The sequence below is a fragment of the Manis javanica genome, chromosome 9 (genome assembly GCF_040802235.1).
Source record: "Manis javanica isolate MJ-LG chromosome 9, MJ_LKY, whole genome shotgun sequence".
Classification (NCBI taxonomy): domain Eukaryota; kingdom Metazoa; phylum Chordata; class Mammalia; order Pholidota; family Manidae; genus Manis; species Manis javanica.
The window spans coordinates 76,270,491-76,289,308 of NC_133164.1; the positions used below are offsets into that span (position 1 = coordinate 76,270,491).

The window sequence follows — 18,818 nt, forward strand, 5'->3', positions numbered from 1 at the left end:
TCCCTAGCACTGGGGTCCCCGTCCCTTCAAGGCTTCCAAAAAGCGCTCGCCAAAAAGAGAAAAAAAAAAAGGGGAAAAACGTGCGACCTCCTCGGTCCTCAGGCACCGGTCTCAGGCACCCGCCCCCAGGTCTCGCAGGGAGAAACGCGGGATATTCTTTGTCCTCCGGCGCCGTTCCCAGGCACCTCCTCACCGGTCCCGCCACCCTGCCTCCCCAGCAACGGGGGCCCGTCCCTCTAAGGCTTCCAAAAAGCGCTCGCCAAAAAAAAAAAAAAAAAAAAACGCTCCGATTTCTCTCCACCTGCCGGGAGCCGGGGGGAGGGGCGCTCGGGTCCCGCCGGGCTGGGGCTTGTATCTTACCCCCTTCACAAGGCGCTGGGTTCTTGCAGGTGTGGATGTGGTCTGGATGTTGTCCTGTGTCCTGTGGTCTCTATTTTAGGAAGATTTTTCTTTGTTATATTTTCATAGCTCTATGTGTTTTTGGGAGGAGATTTCCACTGCTCTACTCACGCCGCCATCTTGGCTCCGCCCCTGGCATTATTATATTTTTAATTGAAATACACTTGACATAAAACTTTATATTAGTTTCAGATGTACAATGTAAGGATTTGATATTTGTATATATTGAGAAATGATCACCACAATAAGTTTAGGTAACATTGCTGCACAGTTATAAAACATTTTTCCTATAATGAGAACTTCTAAAATTTACTCTTAGCAACTTTCAAATATGCAATATAATATAATTAACTATATTCTCCATGATGTACATTTCATCCCCTTGACTTCTTTATTTTGTAACTGGAAGTCTGTACCTTTAGATTCCCTTCACCCATTTCACCCACCCCTACTCCTCTGGCACCCACCAATCTGTTCTCTCTGTCTATGAGTTTGGGTTTTTGTTTTGTTTTGTTTTAGATTCCACATGTAAGTGAGATCATATGGTATTTGACTTTCTCTGACTTATTTCACTTAGCATAACGGCTTTGAGGTCCATCCATGTTGTCATGTCAAAACAAATGGCAAGATTTCCTGTTTTATGGATGTTTATATATATATATACAACACTTTCATTATCCATTCAACCATCCATGGACACCTAGCTTTCTTTCATGTCTTTGCTACTGTAAACAGTGCTGTAAACTCTTGTAACACATGGGGGTACAGATATCTTTTCACATTAGTGTTTTCATTTCTTTGGATAAATACCTAGAAGTAGAATTGCTGAATCATTTGGTATTTCTATTTGTAATTTTTTGTGGAACCTTCATACTGTTTTCCATAGCAGCTGCACCAATTTACAATCCTATCAGGAGTGCATGAGGGTTCCCTTTTCTCCACATCCTCACCAACACCAGTTATTTCTTGTCTTTTGGATAGTAGCCATTCTGGCTGGGGCAAGGTGATGTATTGCTGTTAAAAATGACTTTTCAGCAAGTGTGATTCATTTTCATATCCCCTGCATTTATAAACACAATTTTCTATTTGAATAGGATGAGTAAGTTCAAGGGGTCACAGTATGTATTACCAGGCATTACCACAGTAAAGTCTGATCAGACAGAAAGCATATGTCAGATCTGCTATGGCCTTGGAGACATACTTGCATCCTAGGGAAGGGAAACAGGCATATGACTGGGAAATGGTTTTTCCAACTCACACAGCTGGGCTCCAGCAAAATGCACAGGTCCCCCCAAGTGCCAGGGACATAGACAGGCAGAAGATGAGGAATGGGAATGGAGGAGGGGCAGCAGCGGTCCCTGAGACCAGGAGGGCCATCCACACGAACGTGGCCTGGAATCAAAGGTAGAACCCAGCACACAGTGACAAGGGCAGAGGCTGGGCAGGCAAGCCAGGGCCAGGAGCACACAATAATGAAGGACAGAGCAAGATGTGACACACAGGACACTACCTGGGACCCCAGAGAGGCACAGGGTGTGGAAAGGGGAGGAGCAGGGACCACCCGCTGTTTACCAGGGGTTGGGGCAGGACTCCAGGCTGGAGTGTTCATTATTTGCACTGAATTCTTACCCCAGCCCTGGGACTCAGGTCTTTTCATTACCCAAGTTTTACAGAAGAGGAAATGAAAATGCAGGGAGTTAAGTAGCATGCTCAAGGTGTCACAGGCTGAGAGCAACTGCATCCAGCAACAATCCGGCCCCTCCCTCTGGGGCTTTCTGCCACTCTAGTAGGATTTGAGCAAGAGAAGCAGTGTGGTCCCATCAGCAGCAGGGCCTTGCACCTGCCTTGGTGAATGATCACGCACTCTGTCAGCACAGCAGCCACCCCAAGGGACTGTCGACCTGGTCAGAAAGAGGGGTGTGGAGAAAGCGAATCTGGTCATCCCTCCTAAGGTAGGCTGTGTGGTCTCTGTTTTGCAGAACCTTGCAAATATATGTGCCCATCAGACGGTTCTTCTACGACCTCATCCACCCAGACTACAGCGCTGTGACCGATGTGTATGTGCTCATGTTCCTAGCTGACACTGTCGACTTCGTCATCATTGTCTTTGGCTTCTGGGCCTTTGGGGTAGGTTGGGAGTGAAGGCCACATGCATCCACAAACCGAGTCCTGCTGTGCTGTGTATTGCTGCTCGTGCCTGAACCTGTTGTCTCCCTCCCAGAAACACTCGGCGGCGGCAGACATCACCTCCTCACTGTCAGAAGACCAGGTCCCTGGGCCGTTTTTGGTGATGGTGCTCATTCAGTTTGGAACCATGGTGGTGGACCGAGCGCTGTACCTCAGGAAGACTGTGCTGGGGAAGGTCATTTTCCAGGTCATTCTCGTGTTTGGAATTCACTTCTGGATGTTCTTCATCCTGCCTGGTGTGACTGAGAGGTAAGTTCTTTAGAAGCTGGAGGCACAGGCCCACTTCAATGCCAACGTATTGCATGAGGCTGTCACCAGTACACTTGGTATGACACAGTCACCACGTACAGGTAGAGGGATGAAAGAGCAGCCCCATGGGCAGGGAAAGGGAGAGGTTTTAATCAATGGGAGTCCACAGCATGAACCGATTCCTCACTGATATTTTCATTGCATGTTTATAAGCATTCATAGAAGCAGGGTTTTCTGAATAGGAAAGATGCAGCCTAAATGATCCCCTCAGGGGCTTATGCTGTGATTGTGTCTACATCTCAGTAGGTAGAAATGAATGGGAATATGGTCTTAGGAGCAGTATTAGGATGAGGAGAATGGGCCTATGTCACAGGAGAACAAACACAAAAATAGAGACTGTTTGACTGGCGGAAGCAAATGCAGAGATCACCAGCACAGCGCACATGACAGGGCCAGCCACATAGGGTGGTTGGCAGGGTCACGGGTGCCAATGCTTGAGAAGTGCCCCGCTCTGGAGGGAGTGTGCCAGCCATGAGGTCAGAGGCTATGCTGTCTCTACAGTGGTGCTGCTGGTTAAGATGGCCTGGAGACAGGATCTAAAGAACGGCCCAACCTTCTAGGGAAGGGGCTGGTTAGGTGTTGCAGATGGCTGGCTGCCATCTTTCCCTCTGTTGCCCTGAACTCTAAGCTCAGCTGACTGGACCCTCTTCAGGGTCCCTGAGGGTGCCACATGTCCCACCCCTCATGGCCCTCTGACCCACCCTTCCCTGCTGCCAACTGCAGTGTTACTCCCCCAACCCCTTCAGATGTTGGTTCAGATGTCCTTCTCCCAGGTGGTCTTCCCAGCCTCCACCTCCTCCCAAAACAATGCTTGGGACCAATTGATGCTTAATGAATGAACAATGAATGGGTCAGCCCCTGAAAGGGCGGGCACTATAGGTGGGAAATACTGGTTCTGTTAGGTTAGGGAAGTAAAGAGTCCTCTGAGGAGACCATTGCAGTGTCCATATGATGCCCTAGGATGAAATTTTTAATAAACATATCATTAAAAACGTTTCATGTTCATAGTGAATTTGATCTTTCTAGCATACCTCAAGAGTCACTCATAGCAAGCATTATGAATAACACATCAATCAGGTTGGCTAATACCATTTCTAGAAGCATGACTGGAAAGTAATGAAAATTGATTTTACTTATGTGGCTCATAACCTGACTCAAATGTAGCTCCTAATGAGGAAGTCCAAAGCCCATCTCCCAATGCTGGAGCCACTTGTCTGTGCTCACCTGAATGCTTAGGCTCTGACCTTTTGATAGTAGTACAGGAATTATTGCTCTGTAATAATAAATGGTGGCAATGCAAGTATTTTAAAAGGAAAAATGGAAGTAAGATAATTTTTGCTGAGTCCAATGTAGAACTAACTAAAAAAAAATTGTTACCCAGAGGCCACCAAAAGCCCAATCAATCAGTGCCCCATTCCACAGTGTATACTGGGAGAGTAAACATATCTCAGATGATAACAATAATTCATAGCTGCATGTAAAAATATTAGAATCTGTTCATGAGAATGTTGTGAATCTTATTTTCTATTCTTTAAAATAGAATAAATGCAATTTTCTCTATAAATACTTAATTATATGGGTCTTTCCTGAGGGTTTCAGCCCTGGACAAGTTCACTCTCGATTCAGTGAGACCAAAAAAATGACAGAATGTTGGGGGTAAAAGGGTTTATGTCCAGCTTTATTCTCTTGGTGGCAGGTCAAGTGCTGGAATCTCATCTGCCTCTGGGGCAGTCTGCATGCAGCAAGTCTCTGTCTCTGTCTCTGCCTCCAGCCTCTGTTCTGCCCCAAGTGAGTCAGAGCTCTTTATACAGCAATACAGGTAATAGTGACTTATTGCCAACAGTTGTGGAAGCAGTAACCCAGCAGCAGGCCAGTTCCATCATCAAGTAGATTAGGGTCAGGTGAGGATGCTGGCCATGGGCACTCCCATTTTCCCTACAATATGTATCTTTCAATTCAGAGAAATAAACCAAACAATACTCATGGTACTTGGATGATGGATGTTGATTATTTCTTGGACATTTAAAGGCACCAAGTAGGCTTCTCTGCCAGCCTGCACAGAAAATTTTCATTTCAGAGAAGACCTACTATCTACTTTTACAGATTAGGATGGGTAAAATCCCTACAGCAGAATGTCTTGCCAATGGGTTTCAGCCACAGGCAAGTTCACTATGGATTCAGTGTGACAAAGAAATGACAGTAGAACGTTCTTGGGGTGAAAGGACTATACCCAACTTTATTTCCATGGTGGCAAGTCAATCACTAAAATCCCATCCACTCAGAGCGAGTCTGAGTGCAGCAGGCTGGTCTCTGCCTCTGGGCCCCTCTGGCTGCACAGCCATCTCAGTCTCTGTCCTCGACACTGCCACCACTCCAGGTTCTGCTCCGCTCTCCTGCAGCCCTGCAGCTGTGCCACCATGTTGCCCAGATCACTGGGCAGAGCTCTTTATATAGAGTCAATAGCAATAGCAACATATTGCCCACATGTGTGTAGCGAGCTAGCCAGCCAGAGCCAGGTGAGAATCCTGGCCACAGGAACCTTCACTTTATCCACAAGAGTGACTCTCCAAAGGCCTTCAGCTAATTATTGCTGAGTGTGGCTCCCAGCCCCAGGCCTCCTGCCCTCCTGTATCCTACACCTTGTGTTTGCTGCACCTCAGCCCAGGGAAAGAATCCTGCACCTGCTTCCAGGCAGGTGTGTAAAGTAACATAGCCTACTGTTTCATCATGCATTGTGGAAAGGACTTGATTTTTCCAGTCCCAGCACAGAGCTGCAGAGCATGGATCTTTGCCAGGGGCCTCCCCAGAGACCAGTGCTTCCAGAAGTATGACAGTGGCAAAGCCACAGAGAATCGCTTCCGCAGGATCAAATCACCTGCTTGGATTAGTTTCCTACTGCTGCCTTAACAAATCACCACAAACCTAACACTTAAAACAGCACAAATTCATCATCTTATGGTTCTGTAGGTCAGGAGTCTGACAGAAGTCCCAATGGACTAAAATCAAGGTGCCTGCCTGGCAGCATTCTTTCCTAAAGGCTCTGGAAGAGAGGCTATTTCTTGCCTTTTCCAGCTTCTTGAGGACCGAGCCCCTTCCTCTCCCTTCAAAATCAGCCACAGTAGCTGAGCCCTTTCCTTGTGGCATCTCTCTGACCCTTCCACCATTGTCACGGCTCCCTGGGACCACAGCTGGGAGGAAGCTGGCCCTTTAAGCTCGCTGATTAGATTGGGCCTGCCCAGATGCTGCAGGTGATCTCCCCACCTCAAGGTACTTAATCTGAATCACAGCTGTGAAGCCTTCTTTGTCACGTAAGGGAACATAATCACAGGTTCCACGATTAAGATGTGCACATCTTTTGAGGGGAGGCAGGGAGTATTAGTCTGTCAGCTCCAGTCTCTCCTGGGCTTTTGAAGAGATTAACAGCATGGCATCAGTATCTTCCAAACCAAATACAGTTGGAATGTTTCTTACAGTGGCTGAATGAAATGAATGAAGGCTTCTCTGTGTGACTTATAATCCTGTATATCCAATTTCACATTTATTGAACACTACTGAACACCTGCTATGCGCAGAGCAGTAAACCAGGAGAAAGTAACACCAACTTTAATAAAGCATGGACCTGAGCCCTTGGGGGGTGGCTCACACGATGGGCTTCCAGGGCTTAAGGCACTGTGACAAGCCCTAAAACTATGCCTAAAACTAATACAATATTATGTGTCAATAACACCTCAATTCTAAAAATAATACAAGAAATATTTAAGATATTGAACAGTTTCATCACCCAAAAAATTCCCCTGTACCCTTTCTAGGCAACGCTTTTCCCTCACCTCCAGCTTCTAGTAACCACAGATCTATCTTCCGTCCCTACAATTTTGCCTTTCCCAGACTGTCACATAAATGTGATCACACATCCTGTGGCATTTCAGGCGGGCATCTTTCACTTGGCATCATGTACTTGAGCTTCACCTGTGTCGCTGCATGCTTCAGGAGTTCATTGTTTCTTGTTGCCAAATAGTGTCCCACTGTATAGATGTACCATTGAGCGTTTATTCATACAAAAGTTGAAGGACATTTGGGGTGTTTCTACTTTTTTGGCAATTACAAATAAAGCTGCTATAAACATGAAAAAAAAACCCTACGGCCACAGAGATCATTTCTATTTTTGTGGGTCTCACTCTGAGCCTCACCTAAGAGTCATTCCTAGGTCATATATTATTATCATCGGATAAGAGAGATTATCCAATCTTTATTTTTGTATATTTAATTTAAGATACATTGAGATTGGGGAGCCTTCAGTCTTTGTTGCCAGCATGTCAGTGACAATGTAATTTATTGACATGTCAAGCCACGCCACCATTGTACCATGTGCACCATTACTTGTTAACATTCCAAAATCATTTTTCCTCCTTCAAATATTCTTACTGAAAATTTAATTCATTATTGTGCAAAGGGAAAATATTTGTTAATAGTCATACTCTCTATTCTTTTCAAAACAGGAAAAACATAAAGGAAGAAATAGATCAGGAGACTTAAAGTATACATACAAAAATTATGACTATAGATTATAATATTGAGCATCAGGAAACTCCAATATCTTGAATAGTTAATCTGATAAAGGTCCTTTCTGTGTATGTGCACATCATTTAGTCCACAAATATTCAGTGGTTGCCTACAGTCTACAAAGTGCTGTGTGACAGGTGCTATGGGAAACTGAGTAAGGTGTGAGTGACTCTAGCCTCTAACAATATATCATGTAGCGACCACCAAAGACAAAGGTTTACTGATATAGGAAATCTTACTTCCCTCATTCGATTTAGCATGATTAATTCAGGAACTCTAGATTAACTATTATTCTAAGGTAATTCACCTTAAGATCTTAAGAAGGAAAATGTTTATTCTTTATGATAAACATAGGTTGGTCCTTTTATAAGGAATAGAAGGCAACACAGTTTTATGTCTTTGACTATAATTTTGATAAATATAGAACCCTTCTCCTATCAACTATTATAAAAATCCAAGGGCATTTCCCTGGAGATCTAAAAGAATGTTCTTTCCTAATGATTTGCCAATAGACACAGTCCCTAGAAAGGGTGGGGAGAGGGGTAGTTGATGTGGACTCTCTAATGTATCAGGTGTTTTTATTGATAACTTGTCAAGTGCCAAATCATGGTCAAATATATTTAAATAAATTGATTAGGATCTGTAATACCAAATCTGGATTTCTCTACAGGGGAGATATTAATAAACAATATTTTTGAGATCTTTAGCTGTTGCGATCTAAGAGGTTCCTAGGGCCCGTAGACACATGGGACACATGTTCCTGACTGCTTCTTAGAGCTTGTCAACTGGAGAATAGCTATTTCCAGTTAAGCAATAATATATGTCTTCTACTAATAATAAAATTAAAAGTTAATAAGATAAATCCAAAATCCCACATAAAGAATAATATGCTACTTGTATAAAAAACTTCAAACCTTGCTCTTAATTTTAAACACAGAGAAGATTATACCTAGATCTTGCTAAGTCAAAAGTCTTATTTTTAATTTCCTTTTAATTTTCTTGCAGAAACATGCACTTATCCAAAGTTGGGTCACTCCATTAATTATTCACAAGGAGAATGGACTCCCATCTCTATTGTTGAGGACATCACTGGGGAAAGAAAAGTTAGGTCATGGAGTCATAGATTTACAGAGCTGAACAAAATCTTCAATAAAGACACTGATGTCTTGAGAAATAATGGCTTGAGGAACAAATGCCATAGCTTGTAAACATAACTGGAACCAAAATCCAGGCACTGAAACTTTGTTAATGTGATCTATCTTTATAGATGTGTAGCAAAAAAATAAATAAATAAAGTTGAGGTTTCATGTCTCAGAATTTTCTCCTACATTTCCCAAATTATTGGTCCTTTCAAGTAAAAAAAAATGCGTTTTGATTTTTTTATGTGTTATGCTTTAATTTGGACCATGGTGGCAGCATCTCATTGTGAGAAAACATTTATTAGTATGTTCACTTAACAATAATTTATTTCAATGACAACCTAAAAAACTGAATAATGCAGTAAATGTTGGAGGCACCATTCATAGGATTATGTTAATTATTAGATTTTCTCACCCTACTTTCTGCCTCTGAGGTGATCTACTATGTGCAGAGAATTCCCTGGAATTAACTAATCTGACTGTAAGTGCCATAGGGGCAGTTAGGGTTTTCTGTTTGTTTGTTGTTTAATCCTAAACTGGAAACTACTTCTACCAGAAGAGTATTCCATTGTTTCACTTTTTCATGTTTTTATGTTTTAGGAAATTCAGTCAGAACCTGGTTGCCCAGCTTTGGTACTTTGTAAAATGTGTTTACTTCGGGTTGTCTGCCTACCAAATCCGTTGTGGCTACCCAACACGAGTCCTTGGAAACTTCCTCACCAAGAGCTACAATTACGTCAACCTCTTCTTGTTTCAAGGGTAAGGAAGGGACACTGTATGATCACAGCATTCACAGAGGGGAAGCTGGCAAGTGAAAGGCATTTTGCCCCCTGTGAGGGAAGGAGCAGCAAGAGGAAGAACGCTGATGTGTACGATACAGTTCAGCCATACAGATCCTCGTGGAGCTCCTCCTGTGCTTGGCAAAAGACAAGTAGCCCTCCAGAAATGCCTTTCCGTGAGAGTCGCCACACACCTGGAGAGGATGTTGTCTAGCATCATCCAGATGGGTTAATTTTCTATTTCTATATCCTGCATAATGCCTATGATAATATTTTGTGATGAAAAGTACAGCTACATGATCTTTAAATAATATATTTCTGGACACAATGGAACAGAATATTTTGAAATCTGAATTATTCTAAAATACCTTTGAAATTTTGTGTACAATAAGTGCATCCACTGAAGAGGGCCGTTTATTCTACCTGTCCTCAACCTGAGTGCCACGACTTGCTTGTTCCTGGTAGTAACTTAGTTACTCAAATGAAGCAGGTTGGCTCTTCAACGTGAGGATTTCACTCATAGTGTCTCCTATCTGTTCCCTCAGAAATTCTGCCACAGCATAAAAAGTCAGGCTACTCATAGCACCACTGGCTCCTAGCTTGCCCCAAACCTATGGACTGGCGATTTAGTCACAGAAGAGGTGCCAAGTGTGCTCAGATGTTGCAAGTGGTGTTCCACTCAGTGTAGTCCTGTGTGTGGCCTGATAGTTCTTCCAGGGTTAGCATTCACATGGCAGAGCTGAGTAACCTGAGGAGAATTTCTCAGTGGTAACCCCAGCCACTCTGAAGGCCCTGGATGACCTGGGTTCTGCAGCCTAGGAGAAGCTCTGTGTCAGTCAAGCAACAAGAAACAGTCCCAGAAGAGGGGAACCCAGGGCAAGTCACACCCAACTAAAATATAAATAGAGGCTAAGCCAGAGCCCCTTAGCCTTAGTCGCTTATTAAGTCCAGCAGGTGGGGCCCTACTGCATGCCCCATGACATGATGACATGTCCTGCTCCCCAACATGTCATTCACCCTCACCTTTCACTTACCAGGTACACAAGCTTCCCTAGCTTATTCAACAGCAAAGCCCCAATAATCCATAATCCCATGACCAATAGATTCTTATAACATAAATAAATGTTTAAAAAAATAAAATAATGGTTATTTGCAGAAAATATGATCTTAAATGTACAGAAAATTCTAACGACTCAACTAAAAATCTATTGGAAATAAGAAATTCAGAAAAGTTGCTGGATACAAAATGAACATATAAAAATCAGTGGCATTTCCACACCCTCACAACAAAACATCTGAAAAAGAAACAAAAAAAACCTATCCCATTCCCAATAGCATTGAAACAATGAAAGACTTAGAAATCAATTTAATCAAAGAAGTGAAAGATCTATGAATACTATAAGACTTTGATGACAGAAATGGAAGGAGATACCTTCAAACATATTTAAAAAGGGAAGTCCAGTTTGTTATAACCATCAGCCAAAAAAAAAGAAAGAAAAGAAATGGAAAATACTAATCTGTGTATTAGATTTATAGTGAAAAACAATTGTAGTCCAAGTTACATCTTACCATAAACGATACCTTGAGAATTTTTTCTAAGTCATGAAGGCTAAAACAATAAGAAAGATGTGATCCCAGGGTTGGAGAGTGACAGGGCCATCCCACACTGACTCTCTAATGGATGTGGTTTCTGCCAGGTTCCGCCTCGTTCCGTTCTTGACGGAGCTGAGGGCCGTGATGGACTGGGTGTGGACAGATACAACCTTGAGCCTCTCCAGCTGGATCTGTGTGGAGGACATCTATGCTCACATATTTATCCTGAAGTGTTGGCGGGAATCAGAAAAAGTGAGCCAATAAAAATGCATTCTCCCTATTTGTTATTGATTGGTTATAAGATTAATGTGAACTTCCATAAGTTTCATGGCCAAATAAGTGGAGGCAGGGGCAAAACCATAAGACCTATAAATTTCCCATTGGTTTCTAACCCCCTAGAGTTGAGGATTTGGGACTCACTACTGCCTTATTCAGCAATAGCATCCAGATGTGTTCTTCTTTTGGCAACTGTATATTATAGATGTTTTAAAAAGAAGAAGTGATATATTGCTGTGTGACCCATTAATTCTTAAATGACTCATTTGGGGGCAGGAATGTGATATGTTGGAGAAAAGTGAGGTCAGGTGTCTTGGACTCAGCTCACACTCTGATTCACTCTTCAATGAGGGACAGTTTAACCTCTTGGTGCAAAGGAAATTGAAGTGCAGATGTTTTCTAATTCTGCTAGGTTGAATATTAAGGTTTAAATATGGATAGAATTACCATTATTTATTAGATTTTTTCAAAAGTTTAATGTCTGAATGAGGAACCTGTTGCATAATAGCAGTAGAAATACCCAACAAACATTAGTCACTAATACCTTTCCTGGAAAAGTCCCTTGTACTCTTTAGTGCATGCAGTTGCTCCCTCTGAAAATTTCAGCTTTATAGTCATGGGTCTATTGTAATACAGCCTCTGTTTTTATGATGGTTGTGGGAGTAAAGGAGATGGGGCTGGCAGTAGACTTAAAACTGTATTGTCTTGCTCTGATTTTTAAGAAGCAGAAGAGATTATATAATGACAGAATATGAGAGCTGTTCAATAAAAGGTGCATTGAGGACAGCAATCATGGTGACAAGATTTAGAAATCATGACATATGAGAAGAAGTAAGAAGAACCAAGAATTGTTCGGTCTGAAGTAGAAAGAAATAGAAGGAGGCAAAAATAATAGCTAGTTTAAACTATTTGAAATATTGAACAATAGATAAAAGATTCAAACTAATTTGTAAGGCTCAAGAAAAAGGAATTTAGACAAGTAGGCAACAGTACTAGTAAGTTTCAACTGAATATGAAGAACTTTCTAATACTCAAAGCTGCCCCACCACAGACGGGCCACCTCAGGAGGTGGTAGTTACCAGAGGTGTCCGTGAGCACGCCAGGTCATGCAGAGAATTTCCATCCTGAAACCTTTGTACCAGAAAGTGCTGTTGTACCACTCACTCAGCAGATACTGTATTGGTTGTATATTGCTGCTGACAACTACTTCAAATTGAGTGATTTAAAATCACACCCACTTTCTTCACTCACAGTGCTGTGGGTCACCAGTATGGGCTGGGCGCCCCTGGACAGACTTGCCTGGGGTCAGTCCTGTGGTTGCTGTTTCGGAGGGACGGAGCATAGGCATGTGAGAGGCAAGGCCAGAGGACCAACTCAGAATGGAGTGGGTAGGTAGTAAGGAAAAGACAAGTAGAGAAAAGTAAAAATTCTTAGTATCTGAGCCAAAGGAGGAAGTCCAGATGGCAATCTGGAAAGTGTAGAATCAGAGGCACAGCTGAGTGAGTCAGCAGGGACACAGAGGAGCAGCCATCCATGCAAAGCTGGAGGAGGAGGGACAGCAGTGAACAGACTCAAGCCTGATGGCCTGCCTCCTGCAAGGAGTTGCTGAGAGAGCAAGGGTTTGACCCAGACGCTAGGAGACAGTGTTTCCTCTGGGCGAGGAGGAGGACTCTTGACAAGAAGCTCTGAATCACAGGTTTTGTAACTGCCCCCCGTGCACCTGGTTCCACAGGCACACCTGTCAGTGAGCGGTGGAGCTGCTCCGTTTGCCAGCCCTGCATGCCTTTCACTGCCTGGGAGCCAACAGATGACAACTTTCTCAATACTGCAGTGAAGTGGTTGCATCCATTCATTGTAGAACTGATGAAAGACAGGGTTATTCTGGCCTTTGCCCAACAGAAGACTTGCAATTATCTTTTTTATTTTATGTTTAAGAAATAAAAAGTGTCATTTTAATGTATGTACTTTATGCTAAATCAATGGTTGTTTCAGAATATCAGCCTTTTAAATCACATAAGGTAAAACTTTCTCAGAAATGTAGTCATGTGGGAGGTTAAGTATTAAAGGAGTCTAAGTGACTCCGTCTCCTGTTCTCTGTCTCACCAGAGACAGAAGCAGTATCAGTGACAGTCACTTGTCCCATGTGAAGCAGAAGAGTAAGCCCCTTTTAAATGTTAACTTTTCCCGGGGATTATTCCATACTGACTGTAGTATGTGTTTGGGTCTCTGTGGATACACCCTGAGGCAAGAACATTTTCCTGGAAGGCGAAGGGCTGCCTTGAGCAGGCACAGTGCAGGGCCTTCCTCCTAGTCATTTTGCAGTGATATCTGCAGCCACTTCCCAGAGTGCTGGGAAGTTGGTGGGACAGGAATCAGGACAGGAGCGTAGGACCCACCTAGGACAGGTGAAGGCATGGCGCAGGACGGGAAGGTCACAGCCCCTTTGAAACGCGAAGGTGAATGTGGCCTCATAGGTCAGGAAGTGTCCACATGAGAAGTGCACAAGGCATGAGCAGGAGGAGGGGAGCAAAGGGAAGCCCTTGCTGTCGGCAGAGAGGAGCGGAATCTCCTTTAGCTCCATGGAACTCCCCGTCATGCGACACCAGATGCTGCAGGAGTGGGGCGAGAGGCCCGCCGTCTAAACTTGCCTCCCAAGAAAAGAAGGAAAACACGAGTCTGTGTGTGAGAGAGAGTATATACACATATATTCATTTAAAATTTTCAAATATTACAGTTTTTCTTTCAAAATATAAAGCTATAAGTAACAGTATCAAATTCTAGTGCAAAGATAAATGAAAATACAGTGCTCGACCTGCGCTTCACAGCGCTCAAGCCCTCACAGGGGTTTAGGAGCAGCATCTGTGCAGGGATCCACACCGTCTCCACACCATCCTCTGCCCTCCAGTCTGGCCATGTCCTCAGGTTCCCATCTTCAGCAGCCACTGAGGGTCAGACTTGAAGAGCCTTTGCAGAGAGTCCTTTAAGTGTGCGGGGATGTCTCTGCTGACTCCCAGATGGCTCTGCTGGTTTGTAACCTAGAGCTCAGTGCCCACAGCTGGAAGGTGGGTTATTTCTAATCTTCACCCACTCAAGTGAAGGGATCCCTCTGGAGGAAGTGGGAGCCCCAGGATAAATATCACAGCGAGGTTGGGTGTGGGGACAACCACCACGTTATGTATGCAGCCTAACCTCAAGGGTAACCCTGGTCACTGAGAAGGTCACTTCTCAAGGTCACTGAGAAGCAACATTTAAGCGAGAAAACACAGAGCCGAAAGTGTTAATACCCCCAGCAAAGCCAGCGCCTCCTGCTTGCCTGCAGTCTCTGTGTTCAGTGCTAGTGGGTCCTCAGTACAGCAGATGGGAGTGCCTCCGGGCCAACCATGTGCCCTGCCCTTGAATGAGACAGCGAGTCCTTGTGTGACACATACCAGCCACCACCACCAACCCAGCTACCCAGCACAGTGTCCAAACCTGGGCCTGTGTGGAGTCACGGTGGTGCAGGGAGGCCTCTTCTGTCCTTACAGAATTATTGCACGACTTGAATGATGTTGTCTTTAATGACGTGTGTCATAAATGAAGTTAAAATGTTTTACTACCCACCAAGTCAGGGAGCAGTCATTTGACAGGCACAGCTTTTGCGTATTCAGGAATTTAAAATAGAATGTCTTTCTCCCACATGATCCCTTAAAACCAGAGGCTTTATTCAGCAGAGTATTTGATCCCTTGGCCTATAAGTTCATTGCAAGCAAAATCCACCTGATAATTTTCAGGAGGAAGTTACTCAGGTCCTGTTGGTCCTTGTAGTAGTACCATGGGAACAGGTGGGGAGTTCGTTACAGCTTCACATCACCACCTACCTGTGTTCCCAGGTTGGGTAAGGCCACTGTCCCCACTTACAGCAAGCAGGGAAGAATCAGGACTAAATACAGTGCCAGGCCCTGTGGGAAGAGTGCTTGCCCTCCCTGCCTGCTTCTCAGGGACAGTGGCGGAGACTATGAACTCCTCTCTTGCAGAGATACCCTCAGCCCCGGGGGCAGAAGAAGAAGAAAGTGGTAAAGTATGGCATGGGGGGCATGATCATCGTTCTGCTCATCTGCATAGTCTGGTTTCCTCTGCTCTTCATGTCCTTGATCAAATCTGTTGCTGGAGTGATCAACCAGCCCCTGGATGTCTCGGTCACCATCACCCTGGGAGGGTATCAGGTAATTGCTGTGCACTTCCTCCAGGTCTCCCTCACCTGCTGGCACCTCACCTAACAGTAGTTTTTCCTGGAACCACCTCCAGGATGTTTAGTTGGGTTTTGCATATCCATATTTCCTATCTAAATTTTGACTTCACAGCAAATATGTGACATATGAAATAAGGTGCAGAACACAGTGAAAGAATAGTTGTGTTCTGGTTTTGAGCACAGGACTCATCACTTCAGAATGAGATCTGGGAAGCCAACTGCTATTGGGTACCCAAATACCATGTAAATATTCTTCTTTTAACCTAGGATGCAGAGAAGAGCTTGGGAATATTGACAGTATAATGTGTCTTTGTTTTCCAGCCTATTTTCACGATGAGTGCCCAGCAAAGCCAGCTGAAAGTTATGGACCAGCCGAAGTTTAATGAATTTATGAAAGCTTTTGCTAGGGACACTGTAAGTAAATGCATATAATAGATCTGTCTGAAGACCTCTCATTGAGGTGAGTGTAACGAGCTTACTGCTTGTCGTATTATCCACTACTTTGCCATGACTTGCAGTGGGAAGAACCTTTCGGGGTTATCAGCTGTACACAGCAGATTCCTGTGTACTTTGATAATCTGAGATATTATGTCTATATTTTTGGACGTTACGTGTTAAAAGACATAATTTTAAGTCAAAACATTTAAATGTGAGCCCAACAGATGTTGATCCTTTTTTGTATTTTTTAATTTTTTAAATTATGGTAGATATCAATCACCTTGACCAGTAGGGCTACTCTGGGAATCTGTCCCAAGGATATGTGGAAATATGGGAATAACGATATGGAAGAATCTCTATGCGGGTGGCTGCTTATGATACCACTTTCTGTATTAGTAAAAACTGGAAGTAACTGAAGTTCAACAAGTAAGAACTAGTTGAATAAATTACGGCAGAAGTATTAAGTGAAGGCAATGGCACCGGCTTCCCAGGACAGTTTGTGTGGGAGAAGGGAGCTACCAATTTTTATTTTATTACACACTACATTGCCTATTTTCCAAGCAACTTCTTTTGTAAAACAAATTAATCATTACAAAGACTATGCATAACATGAATTTTCTCAAGATAAAACATAAATGGAAAAGGATACACACTCGTGTTTTCTAAGTGATTTAAAAAAAGATACCCATCCCTTTCTGCATTAAGCAGTGACAGTGTTCTGGTGGCAGAGTTGTGGCTAATGTTTTCCTTTTCTCTCCATTCCAAACTTTTAATATGATAACATTTTTCATAAAATATGCTTTACAAATAACAATTTTTATTTAAAGAGAGTCATTAGCAAGCGGATGCTTTTCTCTTTTGTAAATTTATCAGCCTCTAATGCACACTGCCCAAACTAATCTCAACAGATGAGCAACTATGAAGACAGGGCCAGGATGTCCTGGATGGATTAAATTTGACTCTCTCATGAGAGGAATATTCCCCAATAGTTGGTAAATTTCCTTCTCTGTGGGAAGGAAAAAAGATAGTAAATCAAGTGGTTTTTCTTTATCACTTAATAATAAATTAAGTATGTACCAGGAGCTGCCCATCCCTGCAGGTGGGGGAACGAAGTTAGTACCATGGAACACACCAGACAGTCCATCACTGAAACTTGCCTTGCCTTTCATAGGAAGAATGCTGTCTATACGGTTAGAGTAATTACTTTCTTTATACATAATCCTATGTATGATCTATTTATGCATGTGTATTTGTGTGCATACAGGGTGCTATGCAATTTCTAGAAAACTATGAAAAAGAAGACATAACAGTAGCAGAACTGGAAGGAAACTCAAATTCTTTATGGACCATCAGCCCTCCCAGTAAGCAGAAAATGATACACGAACTCATGGACCCCAGTAGTAGCTTCTCTGTTGTTTTTTCATGGAGTATTCAGAGGTAGTTACTGTATTTCCATTCATAATTTCCCTTCCCCCAATCTAAACTCGGGTGGGGGTGGGGGGTGGGAGGATAGAAAAGGTCAATTAGTGGGGATCTCAGTTGACAGGACACTTTGGGGACATCATTCGGTGTAATAGCTAACATTTTCATTTGTTAAACAACGATTTGCCTGGGAATCTCTGACAACACCAAGAATGTCTTAGTTTCTTTTTTCTACTAACTGAAGTTAGTAGAAAATGAGCTCTGTGAACAAGAGAGAGAGGGAAAGAGAAAAGGAAAAGGGTGATGACTTAGAAGACAAAACGGAGTCTGGATGAACTGTCAGATTTTCCTGAAAGGCTGAAGTTTGGTCTTAATAATAAAGAACTTGCAATCTCTGGGAGCCTGGATTCTCACTGGCATCCCACCAACCTGCGGAAGCCCTGGAAGATCCCTCCAAGCATGAGGTGTGGGAGCAGCATGGCAGTCCCAGCAGGGGAGAGCTGGGGAAGGCTTGTCCCCTGGCCTGAGCCAGTGGCCAGCATGCAGCCACTCCTCACTTGTTGAGACAGAGCATGTCTCAGGAAAAGGTCTTGCATCCAGAAGCCTGGTGCATTAGTGAAGTAGTTTGGGGACCTCAACCCCATACTCCAGGTGATCGGCTTGGTTTCTTTCAGCACAGCCCCATGAGCTGGGACTCTCCACAAGCTTATTTGGGCTGTCAAGTGATAGTTCATTTGGGTCCATGATTCCAGCTTCTTGGATGAAATTGAGGAAGAGTCAGGATCAGTACAGAAGAGAGCCTTCTCAAATCTGAAGTGAATTCATGAGATAGTGAAGAAATATTTCAGGATTATAAGAACTCTCTCTTTAATCTTATGTTCTCCTTTTAAATCTCCCAAATTCCTCATATGGGATTCTGCACGGCCCGAAATTTACTTCCTAGCCTTTTCTTTGAAGAGCTACCAAAAAATAACATTAAAAATTAGCTTCTGATTGAACATTCTTCTTAAACGTGGATTCTGTTAGTCACAGCAGAGACTAATTTCCCTAGGTTGATACAGGCAGAGCTTGGAAATTCATATCAAAGCTTCCAGACGGTGTCTCTCTTGCTGAGTGGTCTGTTTGAAAGGGGCCAGGGTCCTCCCTGGGTGTTACTAACTTGCTGGCCTGACAAGCTGGACAGAATGATGAGGTGGACAGAAAGGGTTGGGGTAGACAATTACAGACTGAGCAGAAACTTGGTGAGATTAATAACATGAAAGTCAGGTAATCTTTGAAATCTCTCTTCCAGACTTCTGAATAATCACTGACATTGAGTTCTTTTCTGTTTTTTTTTTCTTCCCTTTCACAGAAACATGAGTCTGGGTGCAAAAGCAGAAATAGCAACAGATAAGCTTTCTTTTCCTCTTAAAAATACCACACGAGAGAATATTGCTAAAATGATAGCTGGCAACAACACAGAAAGCTCAAAGACGCCGGTGTGAGTTT

At 43.3% G+C, this 18,818-nt stretch overlaps 1 protein-coding gene across 2 annotated transcripts in view; it reads left to right on the forward strand.

Annotated features, from left to right (window-relative positions):
- The window catches only part of PIEZO2 (piezo type mechanosensitive ion channel component 2), a 480,163-nt gene that overhangs the window by 453,941 nt on the left and 7,404 nt on the right, over positions 1-18,818 (forward strand). For both annotated transcript variants that reach the window (XM_037001110.2, XM_037001111.2), the window contains 8 exons: positions 2,379-2,526; positions 2,621-2,835; positions 9,195-9,353; positions 11,071-11,218; positions 15,256-15,444; positions 15,792-15,884; positions 17,173-17,345; positions 18,682-18,810. In XM_037001110.2, the coding sequence (XP_036857005.1) occupies positions 2,379-2,526; positions 2,621-2,835; positions 9,195-9,353; positions 11,071-11,218; positions 15,256-15,444; positions 15,792-15,884; positions 17,173-17,345; positions 18,682-18,810 (1,254 nt within the window). The remainder of the gene's footprint in view (positions 1-2,378; positions 2,527-2,620; positions 2,836-9,194; positions 9,354-11,070; positions 11,219-15,255; positions 15,445-15,791; positions 15,885-17,172; positions 17,346-18,681; positions 18,811-18,818) is intronic.